At 31.0% G+C, this 19,225-nt stretch overlaps 4 protein-coding genes and 1 long non-coding RNA gene across 6 annotated transcripts; 3 read left to right on the top strand and 2 right to left on the bottom strand.

Annotated features, from left to right (window-relative positions):
- Nucleotides 1-1,985: 1,985 nt before the first annotated feature.
- LOC109594812 (S-methyl-5'-thioadenosine phosphorylase-like) lies at nt 1,986-3,427 on the bottom strand. The gene is made up of 6 exons (XM_020010051.2): nt 3,349-3,427; nt 2,851-3,041; nt 2,676-2,798; nt 2,360-2,615; nt 2,102-2,311; nt 1,986-2,047 (listed from the first exon to the last, which is right to left on the bottom strand). Exons 1-6 carry the CDS (start codon nt 3,373-3,375, stop codon nt 2,009-2,011), a joined length of 846 nt encoding a protein of 281 aa, XP_019865610.1. The 5' UTR covers nt 3,376-3,427; the 3' UTR covers nt 1,986-2,008.
- A 1,234-nt stretch (nt 3,428-4,661) lies between these two features.
- LOC126265041 (uncharacterized) lies at nt 4,662-5,310 on the top strand. Its single transcript, XR_007547595.1, has 3 exons — nt 4,662-4,935; nt 5,020-5,117; nt 5,238-5,310. It is a non-coding gene; the product is annotated as an uncharacterized LOC126265041 (long non-coding RNA).
- A 5,018-nt stretch (nt 5,311-10,328) lies between these two features.
- On the bottom strand, nt 10,329-13,004 carry LOC109594809 (S-methyl-5'-thioadenosine phosphorylase-like). 2 transcript variants are annotated; one of them, XM_049965307.1, is made up of 7 exons: nt 12,869-13,004; nt 12,744-12,815; nt 11,240-11,430; nt 11,065-11,187; nt 10,751-11,006; nt 10,493-10,702; nt 10,329-10,438 (listed from the first exon to the last, which is right to left on the bottom strand). In XM_049965307.1, the coding sequence occupies exons 2-7, from the start codon at nt 12,768-12,770 to the stop codon at nt 10,400-10,402; spliced, it is 846 nt and encodes a 281-aa protein (XP_049821264.1). In that variant the 5' UTR covers nt 12,771-12,815; nt 12,869-13,004; the 3' UTR covers nt 10,329-10,399. The 2 variants fall into 2 exon arrangements, with proteins under 2 accessions (XP_049821264.1, XP_019865607.2); XM_020010048.2 differs by having other exon boundaries at nt 12,864-12,882.
- Nucleotides 13,005-14,806: 1,802 nt separating this feature from the next.
- LOC109594794 (acidic mammalian chitinase-like) lies at nt 14,807-16,265 on the top strand. The gene is made up of 6 exons (XM_049970323.1): nt 14,807-14,876; nt 14,932-15,102; nt 15,149-15,360; nt 15,416-15,537; nt 15,638-16,067; nt 16,131-16,265. The coding sequence occupies exons 1-6, from the start codon at nt 14,807-14,809 to the stop codon at nt 16,254-16,256; spliced, it is 1,131 nt and encodes a 376-aa protein (XP_049826280.1). The 3' UTR covers nt 16,257-16,265.
- A 249-nt stretch (nt 16,266-16,514) lies between these two features.
- Nucleotides 16,515-19,162, top strand: LOC109594799 (cytochrome P450 CYP12A2). The gene is made up of 9 exons (XM_020010041.2): nt 16,515-16,538; nt 17,216-17,306; nt 17,366-17,462; nt 17,521-17,633; nt 17,686-17,912; nt 17,963-18,131; nt 18,186-18,342; nt 18,397-18,855; nt 18,905-19,162. The coding sequence occupies exons 5-9, from the start codon at nt 17,732-17,734 to the stop codon at nt 19,019-19,021; spliced, it is 1,083 nt and encodes a 360-aa protein (XP_019865600.1). The 5' UTR covers nt 16,515-16,538; nt 17,216-17,306; nt 17,366-17,462; nt 17,521-17,633; nt 17,686-17,731; the 3' UTR covers nt 19,022-19,162.
- The last annotated feature ends 63 nt before the right edge of the window (nt 19,163-19,225 follow it).

A 19,225-nucleotide genomic window follows, 5' to 3' on the forward strand; every position in this document is an offset into this window, starting at 1 on the left:
TTTTCATATTAATGAATTTCATATATTATTTTCTTGCTTTCAAAGTAGAATTAATTTTTTATAATATATTTAATGATTTAAAATGCATAAGTATGAATTAAGAGAACTCTAAGAAATTTTTTTTAAATATATTTTACACCTAATTCACTATTTACACCAATTTTTTGTGAATGTATCACTAGTGGCAAAAGAGAATTATGTATACTAGTCACTTATAAAGGGACTTCCCCTGGTTGCGTACAGTAATGCAACAACGCATATGCACGTGACAAGCCTACATGTATAAATACGGAGAACACAAACAGACATACAGCCCCCGGAACTATCCAGACAGATACAAGAGGCCCTCCCTCTTGGTTGTCTGAATGATTAAGTTCCCATAGCTTTTAGAGCTGGTCCCCGATGGAGAGTGGTTTTTAGTCCGTGAGAATCGGACACTAGCCTCCGAATTCCGTTCAGGAGTGCGTCTATTAAGATTTTCCACTCTCTAGTCCAAAAACAAAAAAAAAAAAAACAGACATACAATAAGTCTGGCGTTCTACGTTTGATTGCTTCGATTTTTTTGCTACGAAAATTATCATTATTCCATAAAATGGACAAAGCTGGACGGAACAACAGATCCAATCAACTTAATCCCAACAATGCCGAATTCAAAGGCAGTAAGTAAATTAACTTATTGTAATTTTAAATTTTTACTTTTAATGTAATTTAATTAAGAATTAAACAAAAATAATAAATTTCAGCTAAGTCTACCTCACCTCATCAGGCTAGTGTTGATAACAGGGCCAATCAACAAAACCCGAACAACGCTGCCTATGCAAAGTCACGTCAAAATTAATAGGTAAACTTATTTTTATATTCTTTTATGCAGCTTATTTTGGTAAAATTATGTTCTTCAAGTTTACTGTTTACTTAATGTGTATCGCCAAAACTACAATTTATATAAAATATAATTTCTATTTCAGATATGTGTGCCTAGATGCTATTTAATATATCATGTAAAAGTTTACGAATAATAAAATGAGTATATAAAAATCTCATTTGTTTTCTTATTATCCATTTTCAACCTTATTTAATATTATGTTGTTTTAAAATACAATAAATAAATTATTATTGAAATAAGTTTATTTACTTAATAAACAGGTAAGTAGTATTATTAAAAATGACTATAACTAACTGTAACTAGATGACTATTTAGTATATTACTTTCTCATATTTTGGACTAAAAATACGTTGCTATGAAGAATTACATGACTAAAAATATTGTTTTATAAGAACACATTATTCATTAAATTATATTGTCATCCGAGAAATCATTCAGTTTGAAAACTAGGTCAATTTAAATATTTTATTACTTATATTTAAACCATATTTATATAACGAAAGAATTTATTAGAAAATTAATTTTTATTAAATTACTCACAGTCTGCAATGAATACATACAGTTTGCATCAACTCTCCAACTGATTAGTTTCCAATAATATATTATTGTTTTTAAGTTTCGACACTGAAAAATTGATTCCTAGACATCTTTAAAAAATGCTTTCCAAAGATGAGCTTTTAATTTTAATAGGAAAATCATCCTCATGTCAGTTTTCCATTTTTTCTTTAGTTCCATATGACAAAATCTATATCTACTCATTACTTGATCGTACAGAAAATTTCTGTTTATATTTCGTGTAAGAAATTGAACACTTTACAATATAGGTATCTTATATTTTCATAACGCTTACGATTTAGAAGATATCGGCGGTCAAAAATTGAAGAATTTAATTTTTACTTCTAAATTTTATAATTCGTAGATAAATAAATATTATAAAATATGCATGTGAGGTATTATCATTATCTATTTCAGAAATAATAAGGTTTTTTAATAAACCCGTTGAAAACATGACGATACTAAATTGTGATAAGAGCAAAATTATGAAAAGAAAATATTGTTATTGTTATCTGGCTTATAATAGAAGTGTACATTTATCTAAAAATATATTCAAATTCAAATTTATTCTCAGTCATTTGGCAACAATACATTTTGTTCAACGGTATCCTATAAAATGAAATTTAATAACAAAATATTATTAAATAATTTAAAATCAAGTACCCTGAGTTCAGTGATATGATTATCCCAGTTCTGTTTATATATTTCAGGGACTGCAGCACAAATAAGATCAATAACTTTCGCCACGTTTTGTTTAAACATTTTCAATACATCATGGGCAGCAACCTTGTCTCCAGTTTCTCTCCAGCAATCATAGTCAGTGGCAAGGGCAATCGAAACATACAAAATACCAGCTTCTTTCGCTAAAACCACCTGTAATATCTCTATAATCCACGTACAACAAGTATGCAATATACCTACCTCTGGTACAGAGGTCATGTTAATAACGTCAGCGCCCCATTGCTTGTGCATAAGACTTTCCGCTTTACTGGAATATCGCGGACCCTCTATTGCCACAACCGTACCAGTTTCGTGCACGTCTATTTTCAAATCACGGGCCACCTTGATGACAGTTTGTCTAAGAGGTTCCGAATATGCAGGTTCCATGGGTAAATGGATCACGCCAATCGGATGACCAGGTTTGCCGTCATAAAAAGTTACATCGCGTTTGGTAGTCCTACATATTAACAACTTTTATTTACGATACAATTTATTTGGCACCAAACCTACAACTAACCTATCTATAAAACTGTTGAGTATAATCACTTCGCCTGGTTTGATATGTTCTTGCAGGGAACCCGTAGCAGTCGTTGCAATTATGTGGGTTACATCTTCTTGCTTCAAAGCCCAAATATTCGCCCTTAAATAACCGCAAAAATAAATCAATATAAATATGATAAAATATTAGTCACCTATAATTGACATTAGTAGGCATCGTGGTGTGTCTGCGGTCATGTCTGGCTAATAAAATTACTGGTATATCAGAGATAGTACCTAAAATTAGGGCGTCCGATGGACACCCAAATGGCGTTTGGACGAATTTTTCTTGACGGTCCTTAAGTATATCGGGATCATTCAAACCCGATCCTCCAATAATGGCTATCTGGAGAAGAAACAAAACTGTGGATCATGGATTTCATATACACCTACTTAACATAATTAATTATTCGTACTTATTAACTTACTTATTAAATTAAATAATTAAATTTTAGTTTGATAATATAAGTTACGAGTTTTAACCGGTGATTGTAAGTCAAATCTCAAGCTTATAATCCAGACAGGAAAGTCGCTTTGTAAAACGAGAATGGAAAAATGGGAATGATGAAATTGAAATTAAAACGATTACTCAACATTTTTCGATCGGTATATGATGATAGATTATCATATTCATTAGTAATTTAGAGACGTACCTTCACAGAAATTTTGTTGCAAGCCATTTTTAATTACTGATTCTAAAACAAGCTACTGACATAAAAATTTAAATAAAATTTGTCAAAACTAAGGTTACGTTTCGATCACTGGACCATAGACCGGAAAACAATAGGCCATGTGCTCCGTTGGTCAATACTTGAAAACCTTTTTCCACAACTTGTCTAAGTCTAAGTTTTTTCTATAAATTTTCATCCAACTCAATTGCTTGAATTATTTTAATGATATTTCTAAATTTATTTAAAAATGTCTGCGTAGTGTCAGCTTAAAAATTAAATATATATGTTTACTAAGTTTATAAGTAAAATGATCAAAATATTTATATGTGCACTTACAAGCAATTATTTGCAATCTATTAAATGTTAAAATAAAATAGTTTAAAAGGTTTATGGGATATACTGATAAACAATTAACAATAATTCCAACAAACGTCGACCAATAAACCCGAACAATTATAGATATGGCAATATGAAAGATTTATTGTTGTGTAACTTTGGACAATCAGTTATTATCAAAATCATCATATTAAAACAATTGAATTTCGTAAAAATGAGCAAAATGTTTCTTCTATGACCGAGTGAATAAAAAAAATGATCAATTTTTTTTGTAGAAATATCGATTTTTTTTAGTAATAAACAATGAAGAGTTTTTCTAAAACATTACATATCTCGCTCACAACTTCGTAAATACTCTTCAAATTTTAAATAAATATTCCTTTCAAATAGGGTACAACAGGAGCACCTCATATGTAACATTTTAGTAAGATTCAGTTAAGTTGACAATATTTTACATGGTTTTTATTCAAAGTTGATATGTAGTACCATCAATCAATAATTGTTTTGTTTAACACGATTTTCAATATGTATATCATTTTTACTTTTTATATTAATGAATCTTATATATTATTTTCTTGTTTTTAAAGTAGAATTAATTTTTTATAATATATTTAATGATTTAAAATGCGTAAGTATGAATTAAAAGAACTCTAACAAATTTTTTTAAATATTGTTTACACCTAATTCACTATCTACACCAATTTTTTGTGAATGTATTACTAGTGGAAAAAGAGAATTAAGTGTACTAGTCACTTATAAAGGGACTTCCCCTGGTTGCGTACAGTAATGCAACAATTTGTACATATGCACGTGACAAGCCTACATGTATAAATACGGAGAACACAAACAGACATACAATAACTATCGCCCCCGGAACTATCCAGACAGATACAAGAGGCCCTCCCTCTTGGCTGTCTGAATGATTAAGTTCCCATCTGCCCTTCTGGGTTAAAGCTTTTAGAGCTGGTCCCCGATGGAGAGTGGTTTTTAGTCCGTGAGAATCGGACACTAGCCTCCGAATTCCGTTCAGGAGTGCGTCTATTAAGATTTTCCACTCTCTAGTCCAAAAACAAAAAAAAAAAAAAAAACAGACATACAATAAGTTTGGCGTTCTACGTTTGACTGCTTCGACTTTTTTGCTACAAAAATTATCATTATTCCATAAAATGGACAAAGCTGGACGGAACAACAGATCCAATCAACTTAATCCCAACAATGCCGAATTCAAAGGCAGTAAGTAAATTAACTTATTGTAATTTTAAATTTTTACTTTTAATGTAATTTAATTAAGAATTAAACAAAAATAATAAATTTCAGCTAAGTCTACCTCACCTCATCAGGCTAGTGTTGATAACAGGGCCAATCAACAAAACCCGAACAACGCTGCCTATGCAAAGTCACGTCAAAATTAATAGGTAAACTTATTTTTATATTTTTTTATGCAGCTTATTTTGGTGAAATTATGTTCTTCAAGTTTGCTGTTTACCTAATGTGTATCGCCAAAACTACAATTTAAAATATAATTTCTATTTCAGATATGTGTGCCTAGATGCTATTTAATATATCATGTAAAAGTTTATGAATAATAAAATGAGTATATAAAAATATCATTTGTTTTCATATTATCCATTTTCAACCTAATTTAAAAGTATGTTTTTGTAAATACAATAAATAAATAATCATTTAAGTAACTTTGGTTATCTGGTAAACAGTTTATAAGTATGGAGTAATATTATTATTATTATTATTATTAATGTATTACTTAAATTTATTAAATCATTAACTTATTATTAAATACAATTATATTAAATAACTAGCTGTAATCGCGACTTCGTCCGATAGCGTGTTGAATATTTTATCTCGAGCCCTCAACAATGAATAACGCGTTCTATCTAATTGTAATCGTTCATCCCCCTCAGAACTACTCCCATTCGACCTAGACATGGACATCCGTAATCTACAATTTGTAAGACGACTTTCCCTATCTTGTTCAAATTCATTTTCACGTCGCAATCTTTGGCTTTTGGCCTTTCTCATGTTTTTAGAGAGATTTGACTTTCTTTTAGGCATAACTAAATATTAGAAAAAAAACAACTATCTACGTTACTAACTAAATAAAATAACCTATAAATAATTTATCAATTTCAATGTAAATCTGAATATTGAACACAAATGTACTTAATTTATAATTATAAATTAAGTACATTTAGTAACATTTAAGTAATTACTTAAAGATAAAAAAGGAAAGTAGTAAAAATGTAACAACTATTTTGAATTGAGATAAGATAAGATAAGAAGAACGGATCGGTGGAATTATAAAAGATACCTATCAATCAAATCAAACTATCAATCAATCGTTGGTGGGAGGCGCCTGACGTGACGGCCCAATGGTGGCATTCGAATGAGCTGCGCGTGGTACTGGACAGTACTTGGACATTGCAACATTACTTTATTTTTCTAAAATAAAAGTAGCCTAAGTTAGTCCTTATTACATCAGTTACCTGCCAATAAAAGTCCCATCAAAATCGGTCCAGCCATTTCAGAGATTAGCCGGAACAAACAGACAGACAGACAGAGAAACAAAAATTGTAAAAAATGTTATTTTGGTGTATGTACCCTATTTATATTCATATGCATGTAAAAAAACGGTTATATCAATATTACAAACAGACACTCCAATTTTATTTATATGTATAGATAATTTATTAAAAAATTAAACAAAAATCTTAAAGCATAAGTTGTCAAAAGCTAATAATGGGTCGGACATCCTCTTTGATTAAGACACTCATTGGCGAGTCGTGGCATCGATCTAATGAGATTCTCGACATTTTCTTGTTATATATCATCCCATACGAACTAAATCTGACATTTTAGTTCGTTAAGAGTCCGTGGAGGGCGCTGTAAATTCCTAAAGCGTCGTTCTATCATATCCCACACATGTTTGTTTGGAGGAAGGTCTGAAGATCTGGGTGGACAAGGCAGTAAATTCACATGGGAGGCTTCTAGCAAGTTTAATGTATTTCTGGCAATATGTGGACGCATTATCTTGCTGAAAAATTCCGTGATCTCTTCTTATGTATGGATGAAAATAAGTCACAAAAACGTCATCAACATATCGCTGGAACGTCATATTACTCCTAATGAAAACTGAAAGTGACCTGTTACCATACGCAATACCACCCCATACCATTAAGTCCATCGTGTTATGTATATTATTCTCAACAACAAAGCAAGGGTCACGTCTTTCTCCACGTCGCCGTCTTACTAACATATGACCATCGTGCATGCCCAAGCAAAATCGTGAATCTCATTAAACACAATGTTTAATGAGATTCACAATTCCATTTTTACTATATGTATATATGGGGTAGCAATGGGTAGCTGAATGTAGCTGTGAGCCAGATAATCGAATCGCTTTTAGAAAAGTGCTTAAGTGAAGAAATACTGAGTTAGAAATTGTCGCGGTCCACGAACACATTTTCGTTTTGTCGATATCATTATTGTTAATTAGTAATACAGAATTAAATAGTGTATCGTTTCGAGTAAAGTGTAATTATTGTTATAAATGAACAATATGGAATCTCAAAATCCTGACCCATTCCCGACATCAGAAGTGGGATCTGACGCGCAACTAACGTACAATGATGGATAAACAAAATAAAAATATATTAGAACTGATTAAAGCAGTGAGACCAGTCCAACAAACACAAAAATTGTCGTTGCCAAAGTTTAACCCTGACAAGTTTGGAAGTGATCCGGTGTCTTGGTGTGCAGCAGTAGATATGTGTATGGAAGAAAATCTACTAGAGGTTAGTGCACTTATTATTGCACTTAGCCAAGCACTTGAAGGGAGTGATTCGCAACGGACGACCCAAATGTTTCCCGGACATACAGTTCAAAGGTTTATTTATTGAACGATGCGGGGAATTGATACCCCTATTGCAACATTGTCGTTTGTTTTTAATAGTAAACCAAAAGAGAGAGAATACCTTTTTGACTATAGTACTCGATTGATGACATCTTTCATGACCAGATGGAAGTCTCCAAATACTGAAGAAATTGTTGTAGCAACATCTTTTACCACAAGATCACAACAATGGCTCAGTTGCAAAGAGAACTAAAAGTCTATTCCTTTGGAAAAAGAAAGATATCAGAATTATCGGAAAATGGTGATGCCAAAAAATGGAAATTGTCTACGATCAAGTGTCATTACTGTGGGAAACCTGGCCATAAAATCGTCGATTGCCGATTAAAAAGAGATGAAAAATGCAAAGAAATTCACGTGTCCAAGCAACCGTTGAGCGGAGAGATTCGGTCACCTGTTTTAAGTGTGTTGAAGGTGGACATATTTCGACTGGATGTACCAAGAACAACGGAGTTGCCCAATCAGGAAAGAAAGTGCAAAATGAAAAAAAGGTCGATGCTATATTTCTGGACCAACAGACACGTTAATTTAATCTGGTGAGCTGTATTATTTCTATTTTGATTCAAGTGCAGGATGTTCTCTCAGTGTTGAGAAAACAGCTGCAAAATTTTCTGGAAAAAATAAATAACGTCGTCAAATTAAGGGACGTAGAAAATGCTACTATTAGCAGCACAATGCAAATATAAATTGAAACGTAATCGAGATTTCATGTAGTGCCGAATGTTTGTTTAAAATATGATGTCATGATTGGTCGTGAGATTCTAAGTCGGGGATTTGAGATAGCCATAACAAATAAGAGCGTTAATGTTTCAACAGCTCTAGCTGTAAATTTCTGTAGTTAAAGCAAAATAAAGACCGCTGTTAATCTAAATAATATCGATACTGACGTAGTTGGGGAGAAAAAAATCTCATCTAATAAGTGCTTCGTCACAATATTTTGTGTTTTATGTTTTATAAACCATATTCCTCATACACGTGTTTCGACAGGTCAGCTGAAAATACAGCTAAAAGATCAAAACAAAACAGTTCAAAGAGGACCTTATCATCTCAGTCCCAATGAAAAACAAATAGTACACGAAGGAGTTAATGAACTTTTAGAAGCGGGTGTTATTCGCCAAAATTCCTCTCCTTTTTCGAATCGTATATTGCTTGTTAAAAAGAAAGACGGCTCGGATAGTTTAAAAATTTCTGTTGCCACTTATTTATTCTTACTTGGCGATCTTTCTTACTCATACGTAATAGTTTATATGGATGATACATTGATAGTTAGTAATACATTTGAAGAGTCAGTCGAACGTTAGAAATTTGTTTAATATGCAGAAATGCTCTTAAAACTGTGTTCAATATCTTTAATTTGAAATTTTTAATGGTGAAATTTGACCGAATTGGTTGCTCCTTTGGAATTGTTAATTGGAAAAGTGGTTAAACTCTTAGGATTAGTAGTTGCAAACAATGATAGTGATGATTCTGTAGTTAATATTGATGAAATTAGAAGGCGTGGTACGGAAAAAATATGATAAAATAAGATTTGATGGCGCTAAAGCCAGAATAATTAAATATAAGGTTGGTGATTATGTTTTACTCAAAAATGAAGAGAGACACCAAACAAAACTTCTTGGTAACGGAAGTATTGGATGGTGATCGATATACTTTGAAGTCTTTAAGTTGTATGTGCATGAGAATTTGCGAAAAATGCCAGAAAGTTATATTCCAGGTGACTTGAGACAGGAGAAATTCGACTTATCGAAGGTTGTGCCAAATATTTAGTTCGATTAATTGAAATTCGATTTATCAAGTATAAATTACACATAATTTTCACTCTGGAAAATTCAAGTTATCGAAATTCGACTATATATTATTTTCTCATATTTTGAATTAAATAATATATTCCTTTGAATAATTACATGGCTAAAAAATATTGTTTTTTAAAAACACATTATGATCCCAGAAATAATTCAACTTGAAAAGTATATACATATTTAAACCACATATATTTATTGTAATTCGAAACGAATGCATTTATTTATTTTTTTATGCACTCGATAAAATTGATGATTTTGATTAAATTACTTATATTTGAATATTTAGTTTTTTTAAGACAAATCTTATGGACCCATGAGATACTTGACAAAAGTAAATGAATTATTATCCAGTATTTAGCTGTAGAGTTGAAAAAAATACACTTGAAAATATAATCTTGAAAACTTATTTCCACCTGTCAAACTAATGACCGAATCTTTACTGTTATAATTTTCTGACGCCACCTGACGTTTTTAGATTAGTTTGCATCCGATCACGGTAAACATATTCAGGGTATTTCATTTAAAAATTCGAAAACGAAACCATTTCCGGTGAACCCGGAAGGGACTGAAAAGTGAAAAATATGCGAAAACTCTCCTCTCTCCATACCATTTACCTATACCAAATCTCAATTTTATATACCGAGTGCACTAGAAGATTTGCCTTATTCAAAGGTTTCGTTGACATCCGGTGTGTATTATTAATTTTAAAACATATTTTAAATTTAATATTAATTTTTAATTATAAGTAAAATGTAAAAAACAGTCTTAAAATAATAAACAAATAATTACCAATGAAATAGATAAGTCTAATTAATATTTATTATTACTTACTTTTTATTATTTTATATCATCCTGATACATACATACGTTTAAATTTAATTGTAGGAAGGAACATAATATAAAATTGTAAAATATTTATTGATAAAATGTGTGCATTTATATAAAAACATATTAAAATTCAAATTTATTCTCAATCCTTTGGCAACAACACACTTTGCTCAACAGTTTCCTATAAAATAAAAGTCAATAACAAAATATTATTAAATAAATTAAAAGCACTTACCCTGAGTTCAGTGATATGATTATCCCAGTTCTGTTTATATATTTCAGGGACAACACCACATATAAGATCAATAACTTTCACCACGTTTTGTTTAAACGTTTTCAATACATCAAGGGCTGTAACTTTTTCTCCAGTTTCTCTCCAACAATCATAGTCAGTAGCTAGGGCAATCGATACATACAAAATACCAGCTTCTTTCGCTAAAACCACCTGCAATATCTCTATAGTACATATACTACAAATATGCAATGTACCTACCTCTGGTACAGAGGTCATGTTAATAACGTCAGCGCCCCATTGCCTGTGCATAAAACTTTCCGCTTTGCTGGAAAATCGTGGACCCTCTATTGCCACAACCGTACCAGTTTCGTGCACGTCTATTTTCAAATCACGGGCCACCTTAATAACAGTTTCTCTAAGAGGTTCGGAAAATGCAGGTTCCATGGGCAAATGGATCACGCCAATCGGATGATCGGGTTTGCCATCATAAAAAGTTACTTCGCGTTTGGTCGTCCTGAATATTAAACAGATTGTACGATATAATTTATATGGCACGAAATATACGAACTAACCTGTCTATGAAACTGTTGAGTATAACAACATCTCCTGGTTTGATATGTTCTTGCAGCGAACCCGTAGCAGTCGAAGCAATTATGTGGGTTACACCTTCCTGCTTCAAAGCCCAAATGTTCGCCCTTAAATAATCTCAACGATAAATCAATATAAATATGATAAGATGCTAGTCACCTGTAATTGACGTTAGAAGGCATCGTGGTATGTCTGCGGTCATGTCTGGCTAATAGGATTACAGGTATATCCGAGATGGTACCGTAAATTAGAGCGTCCGAAGGACACCCAAATGGCGTTTGGACAAATTTTTCTTTACGATTCTTAAGTATATCCGGATCATCCAAACCTGATCCTCCAATAATAGCTATCTAGAGAAGAAATAAAACTATTGATCATCCATTTCGTCTTCAAATACCTACTTAATATAATTATTCGTACTTTTTAAATTAAAAGAATTATATTTCTGTTTGGTATGTATTATCTTAAATCACATACCAGAACTCAAAGTAATAAACCATTTCCATATTGATACAGCAACGTAGAGTTACTAGGGGCCTTTCTCTAAAGATAAAGAAATATGAGATTTTGTTTTGTATTAAAATCACTTTATTTCTTCATACATTAAAACTGAAATATCCCAAAAACAGTTGTGATAATCAAAATTAATTAAGAATATAAAAAATATAACATATAATAATAAAAACTATTCAGTGGCGTAAAAAATAGGCCGAGAAAAAGAGAACCTCTCAGAATTATAGAAAAAGTTTATTACATTACAAAGGTTACAAAAATAGGAGAGAAAAACAATTCTTGAAATGTATATTTGAGTGGGATGTATGTAACATTAACACTGAAATATCCCAAAAACGTTAATCATAATTAAAATTAATGAAGAGTACTTTTATTTTCTAAATTGTATAGAGTATGAAAAACTTAATAGTTTTAAAAAATATTCAGTGGCGTAAAAAATAGGCAGAGAAAAAGAGAACCTCTCAGGATTATGTAAAATATTTATTACATTACAGATGTTTCGAAAATAGGAGAGAAAAACAATTATTAAAATTTAAAATTCTAGGGGTGCATTTTTTTTAGAAAAAGAATTATTTAGATTTTCTTCAATATTGAACGTGTTTTATCTACTTCTAAATTTTGACGACCCATTTTAGAAACAACTTGTATATGAATCTAATCTAAATTTGCGTATAAAAATTTAGTAAGATTGTTTTAGTGTTAAAGGGTTACAAATGTTGGGAATAAAAACAATTTTATACACATTCAATAACAGGTTTTGTTTTGCTTTTGAACTGATATAATTGTATTTGTTTTATCTCAGATGAATTTTCGAAATTACTTCAATTAAAGAGTTACACAATAAGCTGAAATTTCTCTAAGCAAAAATACAGTTCATGATGAAATCGAATAAAGTAACACGTCAATTTCCCGACAAGATAATGCCTAACAGACAATTTTGCATCCTAACCTCAAATTATCGTTTGATACATAGCTTTATTTTAATTTTAATTCAAAATCAGTTCCGAATTGAAGTGGTTTCTGAAACTAAATTGGTAAAATAAATGCCACCATTGTTACTAACACTGAAATTATTATATTAAATTGGTGTACACAAATACACGTATACGATGACAGATTTGCATTGTTCTTTAATAGTTTAGTAACGTACCTTTATAGGAATTTTGTTGTCAGTCATTTTTTTAACTACTGATACTGCACACTATCGACCTTTTCTAAAAAGCTAAATAAAAATTATCAAAACTAAGGTTAAGTTTTACTTATCGATCACCAGACCATAGACCGAAAACACGTGCCCCGTTGGCTAATGTTTTAAGGCTGGGAGTTTTTTCCACAACTTGTCTGACACGAGATTTTTGTATTCGGAAAATACTTATTATAAGTTCAAAATTTACTAAAGTATCCGTTTAAACATCAAATATATACGTTTACTAAGTTTACAAGTAAACTGATCAAAAAACTTTTGGAGTTTTATTTTCATTAGATACGCAAAATAAATTTGTGTATTGTATAATTATTTGCTACCATTTTGTCTCCTAAACGTTGATAAAATAAACTCAAAGGATGCCGGTCAATGTGTTTCATGTTTCATAGTGATAAAATATATACTATACATTTATGTATTATATTTATATTGATAAAAATGCACTGGACTAGGCTCTCGCAATATCATCAAATATAATATAATAATATATAATAATTTTTTATAAATATACTCATTTTAGTTTTGACCATAATATCTTGATATACTCATAAATCATGCAAAATCAAGAAAGTTCGTAAATTTAGATTAATTCTTTTTCTGTTCCTTAAAAATTATACTATACAATCATTAGTTTTAGAAACAGTTATCAAATTCCACATTTTTAATAAATATGGAATTTGATATGGAAGATGTATTCTTTCTTTACTCATTATCAAAACCGTCACTGAATTATGAAATTGAATGTTTGTATTCAAATATTTTTACTAAACATATAACATGCTTGAATTATGGTCTATTTATGCTTTTAGTCATAATTCCGATGGAAGGTTTATTTTCAAAGTTATCATAAAGTTCTGGACAGATATAGGCAATTCTTAAGGTGAGTTGAAACAATAGATACTGATATCATCTATCATCAAACATAATAAGCTTGAATAATTATGGTCAATTTTTGTTTTTAGTGATAATTCCGATAGAAAGTTTATTTTCAAAGTTGGCCAAGTTTCCTCAAATTCTGATAGATATAGGCAATTCACAAGATGAATTGAAACTATAGATATTGATATAAAAGCATCCACATCAATTATTATCGACTGGATTAGTCTCTCGCATTTATCATCAAATATAACATTTTTTTATAAATATACTCATTTTAGTTTTGACCATAATTTCCTCCAAGTCATGAAAATTCAAGAGAGTTCGTAAATTTCGAAAATTAATTCGTTTTCTGTACCGTAAAAAATAGTACCATACAATCATTAGTCTGAGAAACAATTATTTTTTAATAAATATGGAATTTGGTATGGAAGATATGTTGTTTCTTTACTCATTATCAAAAACATCACTGAATTATGAAATTGAATGTTTGTATTCGAAAATGTTTACCAAACATATAGAAAGCTTGAATAATTATGGTCAATTTTTGCTTTTAGTGATAATTCCGATAGAAGGTTTATTTTCAAGTTATCATCAAATTCTAGACAGATATACGCAATTCATAAGGTGAGTTGAAAAAATAGATACTGATATCATCTACCATCAAATATAATAATTTTTTATAAATATACTCATTTTAGTTTTAACCATCATTTCCTGATATACCCGTAAGTCATGAAAATTCGGGAGAGTTCGTAGATTTCAAAAATTAATTCGTTTTATGTACCTTCAAAAATTGTACTATATAACCATTAGTCTTGGAAACAATTATCAAATTCTACATTTTATAACAAACAAATGCAATATGAAAGAAATGGTATTTCTTTATTCATTTGAATACCTTATCAAAAACATCATTGAATTAGGAAATGTTTTTTATGTACCTTAAAAACTTGTACTATATAATCATCAGTCTTGGAAACAGTTATCAAATCACACATTTTTTAATAAACAGATGCAATATAAAAGAAATGTTTTTTTTGTACTTGACCTCTAATTTATCATACTTATTTGGACACGTTATCAAGATCATCACGATATAAAAACAACTGAATTCTGTAAGAATCAGTAAAATGTTTAAAACAATACTTACCTGTTTAATATTAGCTTCCGTTAATTTGGAAGCAATATCCGCTGAAACTGGTATTTATTGTTACTAGACCAATTTTTTTATTTCTTCAACGATACTGTTCTACAGATAAGGTCATATGTTATTATGCCTCGTGGGCAACGACAAGACCTGGAAGTGGGAAGGTAACTCCAGAGGACCTAGATCCAAATCTATGTACACACATCAATTACGCATTCCTAGGATTGACCGAAGATGGTTCTTTAGAAATACTAGATCCGGAAAATGACATAGAACAAGGTAAAATGTAATTAAAATAACATAAGTGTTTTACCTATGATTGTAGGGAATCTGAAAAAGGTAAGCGATTTGAAAAAAATCAACTCAAATTTGAAATGTCTGTTGAGCATCGGTGGATGGAGTGCCAGTACCGCAGTATTCTTAAGTGTTGCAACTGATCCAGTGAAACGGGCAAATATGGCTAAAAGTGCGATTGAATTTATGCAAAAGTATAATTATGATGGAATTGATGTGGATTGGGAATATCCTTATGACAAAGTAACTGTTTGTATTACTGATTTGTGAAGAAAGTTTTATAAGATGTACGTTTCAGGAGAACTATGTGAACCTCCTCAGAGAGTTGAAGCAGGAATTCGAACCACACGGTTATCTTTTAACTGTTGCCGTTGCTGCGATACCCACCGATGCTGCATACGATGTACCCTCTATGACTGAGTGAGTACATTGGTGCTACAATTTCTAATGAATAAAAGTCATTAATACATTTTACAGTTATTAAATATATCCGTTTAAAAATGTGGATTTGATTGTTTAGGGTGTTGGACATAATAAACGTAATGACTTACGACTTCCATGGGGCTTGGGCCGGTTTCACAGCCCAAAATTCTCCACTCTACAGTTCCTCATCGGAAGGTCAGTGGCAGGCCGACAATCTTAACTGCAATTCCTCCATAACTCATTGGATATTGGAAGGGGCGCAGCCGGAAAAGTTGACGATTGGAATTGCGTTTTATGGAAAAAGTTTTATATTATCTGATCCAAACAACTATGGTTTGGGTGCACCATCTTCAGGACCAACTGAAGGTGGAGAGTATACGCAAAACATCGGCACCTTGGGGTACAATGAGATCTGCGAATTTCATAGTTCCGGAGAAATTTTATGGGACGATGAACAACAGGTTCCGTATTTACATGACGGAGAGGTCTGGGTGGGATTCGATAATCCTAAATCCGTGGCTCTTAAGGTAAAAATAATGCAAATATTTCGTTTTAATAACTTAGTATTATTATTATTATTATATTTTTAGGCACAGTACGCTATTGATAATAAACTTGCTGGCGTCATGATTTGGTCAATTGAAACGGACGATTATCACAGCAAGTGTGGTAATAAACTTGGATTGTTAAATGCCATAAACAACGTAATAAATTAATAGACATGAGTTTGAGAAAATTCTATTCCCAAGCCCTACCAACATAACAAATAATATTTAATAATTATACTTCGATTACGTATTTTGCAATTTGTTCACAATGATAAGAGAGTTAGAGTCTAACATATTTGACATTCCGTTATTCCAAGTGATGGTTACTTTTGTTATTATTTTGTTTAAGTCATGTAATTGGTAAAATAATAATAATAATAAAAACATAAAGTGATACTGCAATGACCTTAAAACAAATTTAAAAAAGTAGGCATACAAATTGTTATCAAGGTTAGTCAGACGCATCGTTTCTAAACAGATTTAAACTTTTATTTAGTGTTTGCTATGCCACTGGACTCTTAGATAATTCGTAAGTAATCCTCACAAATTGAAAATTTAATTGCTAACTTCAATACAATGATCTCGGTAAATATTAATATGGATTATGTGTAGTAAATTTTATATACCGTATAAACATATTGGTTATATTTATAGTTATAAAAACTGCTAAAAATATATTACAAATTCTCACAACCACTTGTAATTGTTTATGCACATGCAAACCAAATAGATTAAACATTCTTTATATTTTATATTTTATCTGCACTTCACACAATGACATTTACATACATGATTACTTAAGATAAAAACATGTTATTAAATAGCATAAATATACATTTTTATTGCAATATAACATATTATTACAACATTGTCGATATATGAAGATACTACTTGAAACTGCATTAGGGGTGTGATAAATTAAAACTAAACTAAAATTAGATAGATCCATGATTTGTTGTTCGCGTTAAGTGTTGCAGATAAATTAAAAATGTTAACACATAAAGTGATAGTTCATTTGAAGCCTGGATCTAGATGGTTTTCTAGTGCTGCTTCAAAGGTTAAATTAGACGAAGAGACAACAAAACCGGCAGGTTGGCAAAATGCTAAACCTTTCGAAACGGTTCCAGGACCCAAACCCTTGCCTATCATCGGAAATATATGGAGGTTTCTACCTGGTGCAGAATTTTACAATGTGCAGCTGACGGAGTTACATAAAAGGTACATTTTCGATTATTTGAATGTACGAATTATATAGTTTGCGTTTTTTTTTCCATTAGTTTAAGAGAAAAGTATGGAAAATTTGTGGCATTGAAAGGTATACCTGGCGAGGAAAAAAATATTTACCTTTGCTTTGATCCTGCAGATATTGAAACGGTTATATTCTACATTTCGATGAAAGTAATAGTATGTGAATATTATTATGTTATTGTAGGTGTTTAGGAACGAAGGAGTGTGGCCAGTAAGAATTGGGCTGGAAACATTTCAATATTACAGGAATAATATAAGAAATGACGTCTTTAAGGATGCAAGAGGTCTTTTTGCATCGTATGTAAATATTAGAGAAAAGTGTTAAAAAAATATAATTGGAGAATTTTAGGAATGGAGAAAAATGGCAACAATTCCGCACACTCACCAATCCAATTATGATGCAACCTAAAGTGGTAACTCAATACATCAATATAATTGATTCTATAGCAAATGACTTTATGGAAATGATTCAAGAATATGTAGACAAAAATCCTCAAATGCCTGACAATTTTCTCGAGTTATACAATAAATGGGCCTTGGAATCTATTGCAGCCATTGGTTTAGATACTCGTTTGGGTAAGATTATTAATAATTTCCATCTATTTCTATTAAAACGATATTTGCAGGTTGTTTGGAAAAAAATTTAAGTCCAGATTCGGCTCAAATGAAATATATTAATTCAGTTTTGGAAACGTTTGATTTATTTTACAAATTAGACATTCTGCCCTCACTTTGGAAGTACTACAGTACCCCCAATTTTAAGAGACTTGTAAAACTGTTAGATTTCATCACATTGTTAGTCGATGATGAGTATTTAATGTCAATGTACTAAATTGCAATATTTTCTAGCACTAACGTAAATCACATAGAAGAAGCACTTAAAAGAATAGAATCCAATCCAAACAAATTGGAAAGTGAAATGAGCATTTTGGAGAAGTTAGCTAAAAAAGACAAAGCTGTTGCTTTGGCTATGGTTACGGACATGTTACTAGCTGGAGTGGACACAGTAAGTAAGAAACAATTAATTAAACAAAATATAATATATGAAAATATATTACAGACAAGTAGAACACTGGCTGCCACCACCTATCACTTAGCAAAGCATCCTGATAAGCAAGCAATTCTAAGAGAAGAATCGATTAAACTTCTACCTACCAAAGATACGCCTGTCACTAAAGACGTATTAAACAACGCTTCTTATCTAAGGGCGTGTATTAAAGAATCCATGAGAATTGCACCTATTGCAATAGGAACTGCAAGAAAATTAGCCAAAGACGTTGTTATTGCAGGGTATCAGGTTCCCAAAGGCACGACCGTGGTTATATCAAACATTTATGTAACCAACTCCGAGGAGTATGTGAAACAACCCAAAGAATATATACCTGAGCGATGGCTGAGGAATATTAAAAGTGATCTAGCTTTCAAAAATAGATTCATGTATATGCCATTTGGGTTCGGTGTTAGGTCTTGTATAGGGCAGAGATTTGCAAATTTAGAATTAGAAACGGGGTTACTAAAGGTAACCAACACAATTCTTTATTGATTAATATTAATTAATTGCCTTTTAGATGATAAGAAACTTTGAAATCAGTTGGCCCTACAAAGAGGATATGCCGTTTAAATCAAAACTGCTCTATGGAATTGACGCTCCTTTGAGACTTTATATAAGGAAAATTGAAAATTGAAAAACGCATTTTATATTTTACTATTTTGAGTGTTGTAAAATGTCAATTTTAAGAATATTTTCATCGTATGTCAATATATTTTATATTTTTATCTGTTAATTTTAAGATGTATTATATAAATAAACATTAATTTTAATTGTGCATATTTTGTAAGAATATTGACCTTCAACTTACAACACTAATGGCTTAACATAGGTTACCAAG

This window comes from Aethina tumida, chromosome 1 (assembly GCF_024364675.1).
Source record: "Aethina tumida isolate Nest 87 chromosome 1, icAetTumi1.1, whole genome shotgun sequence".
Classification (NCBI taxonomy): Eukaryota; Metazoa; Arthropoda; class Insecta; order Coleoptera; family Nitidulidae; genus Aethina; species Aethina tumida.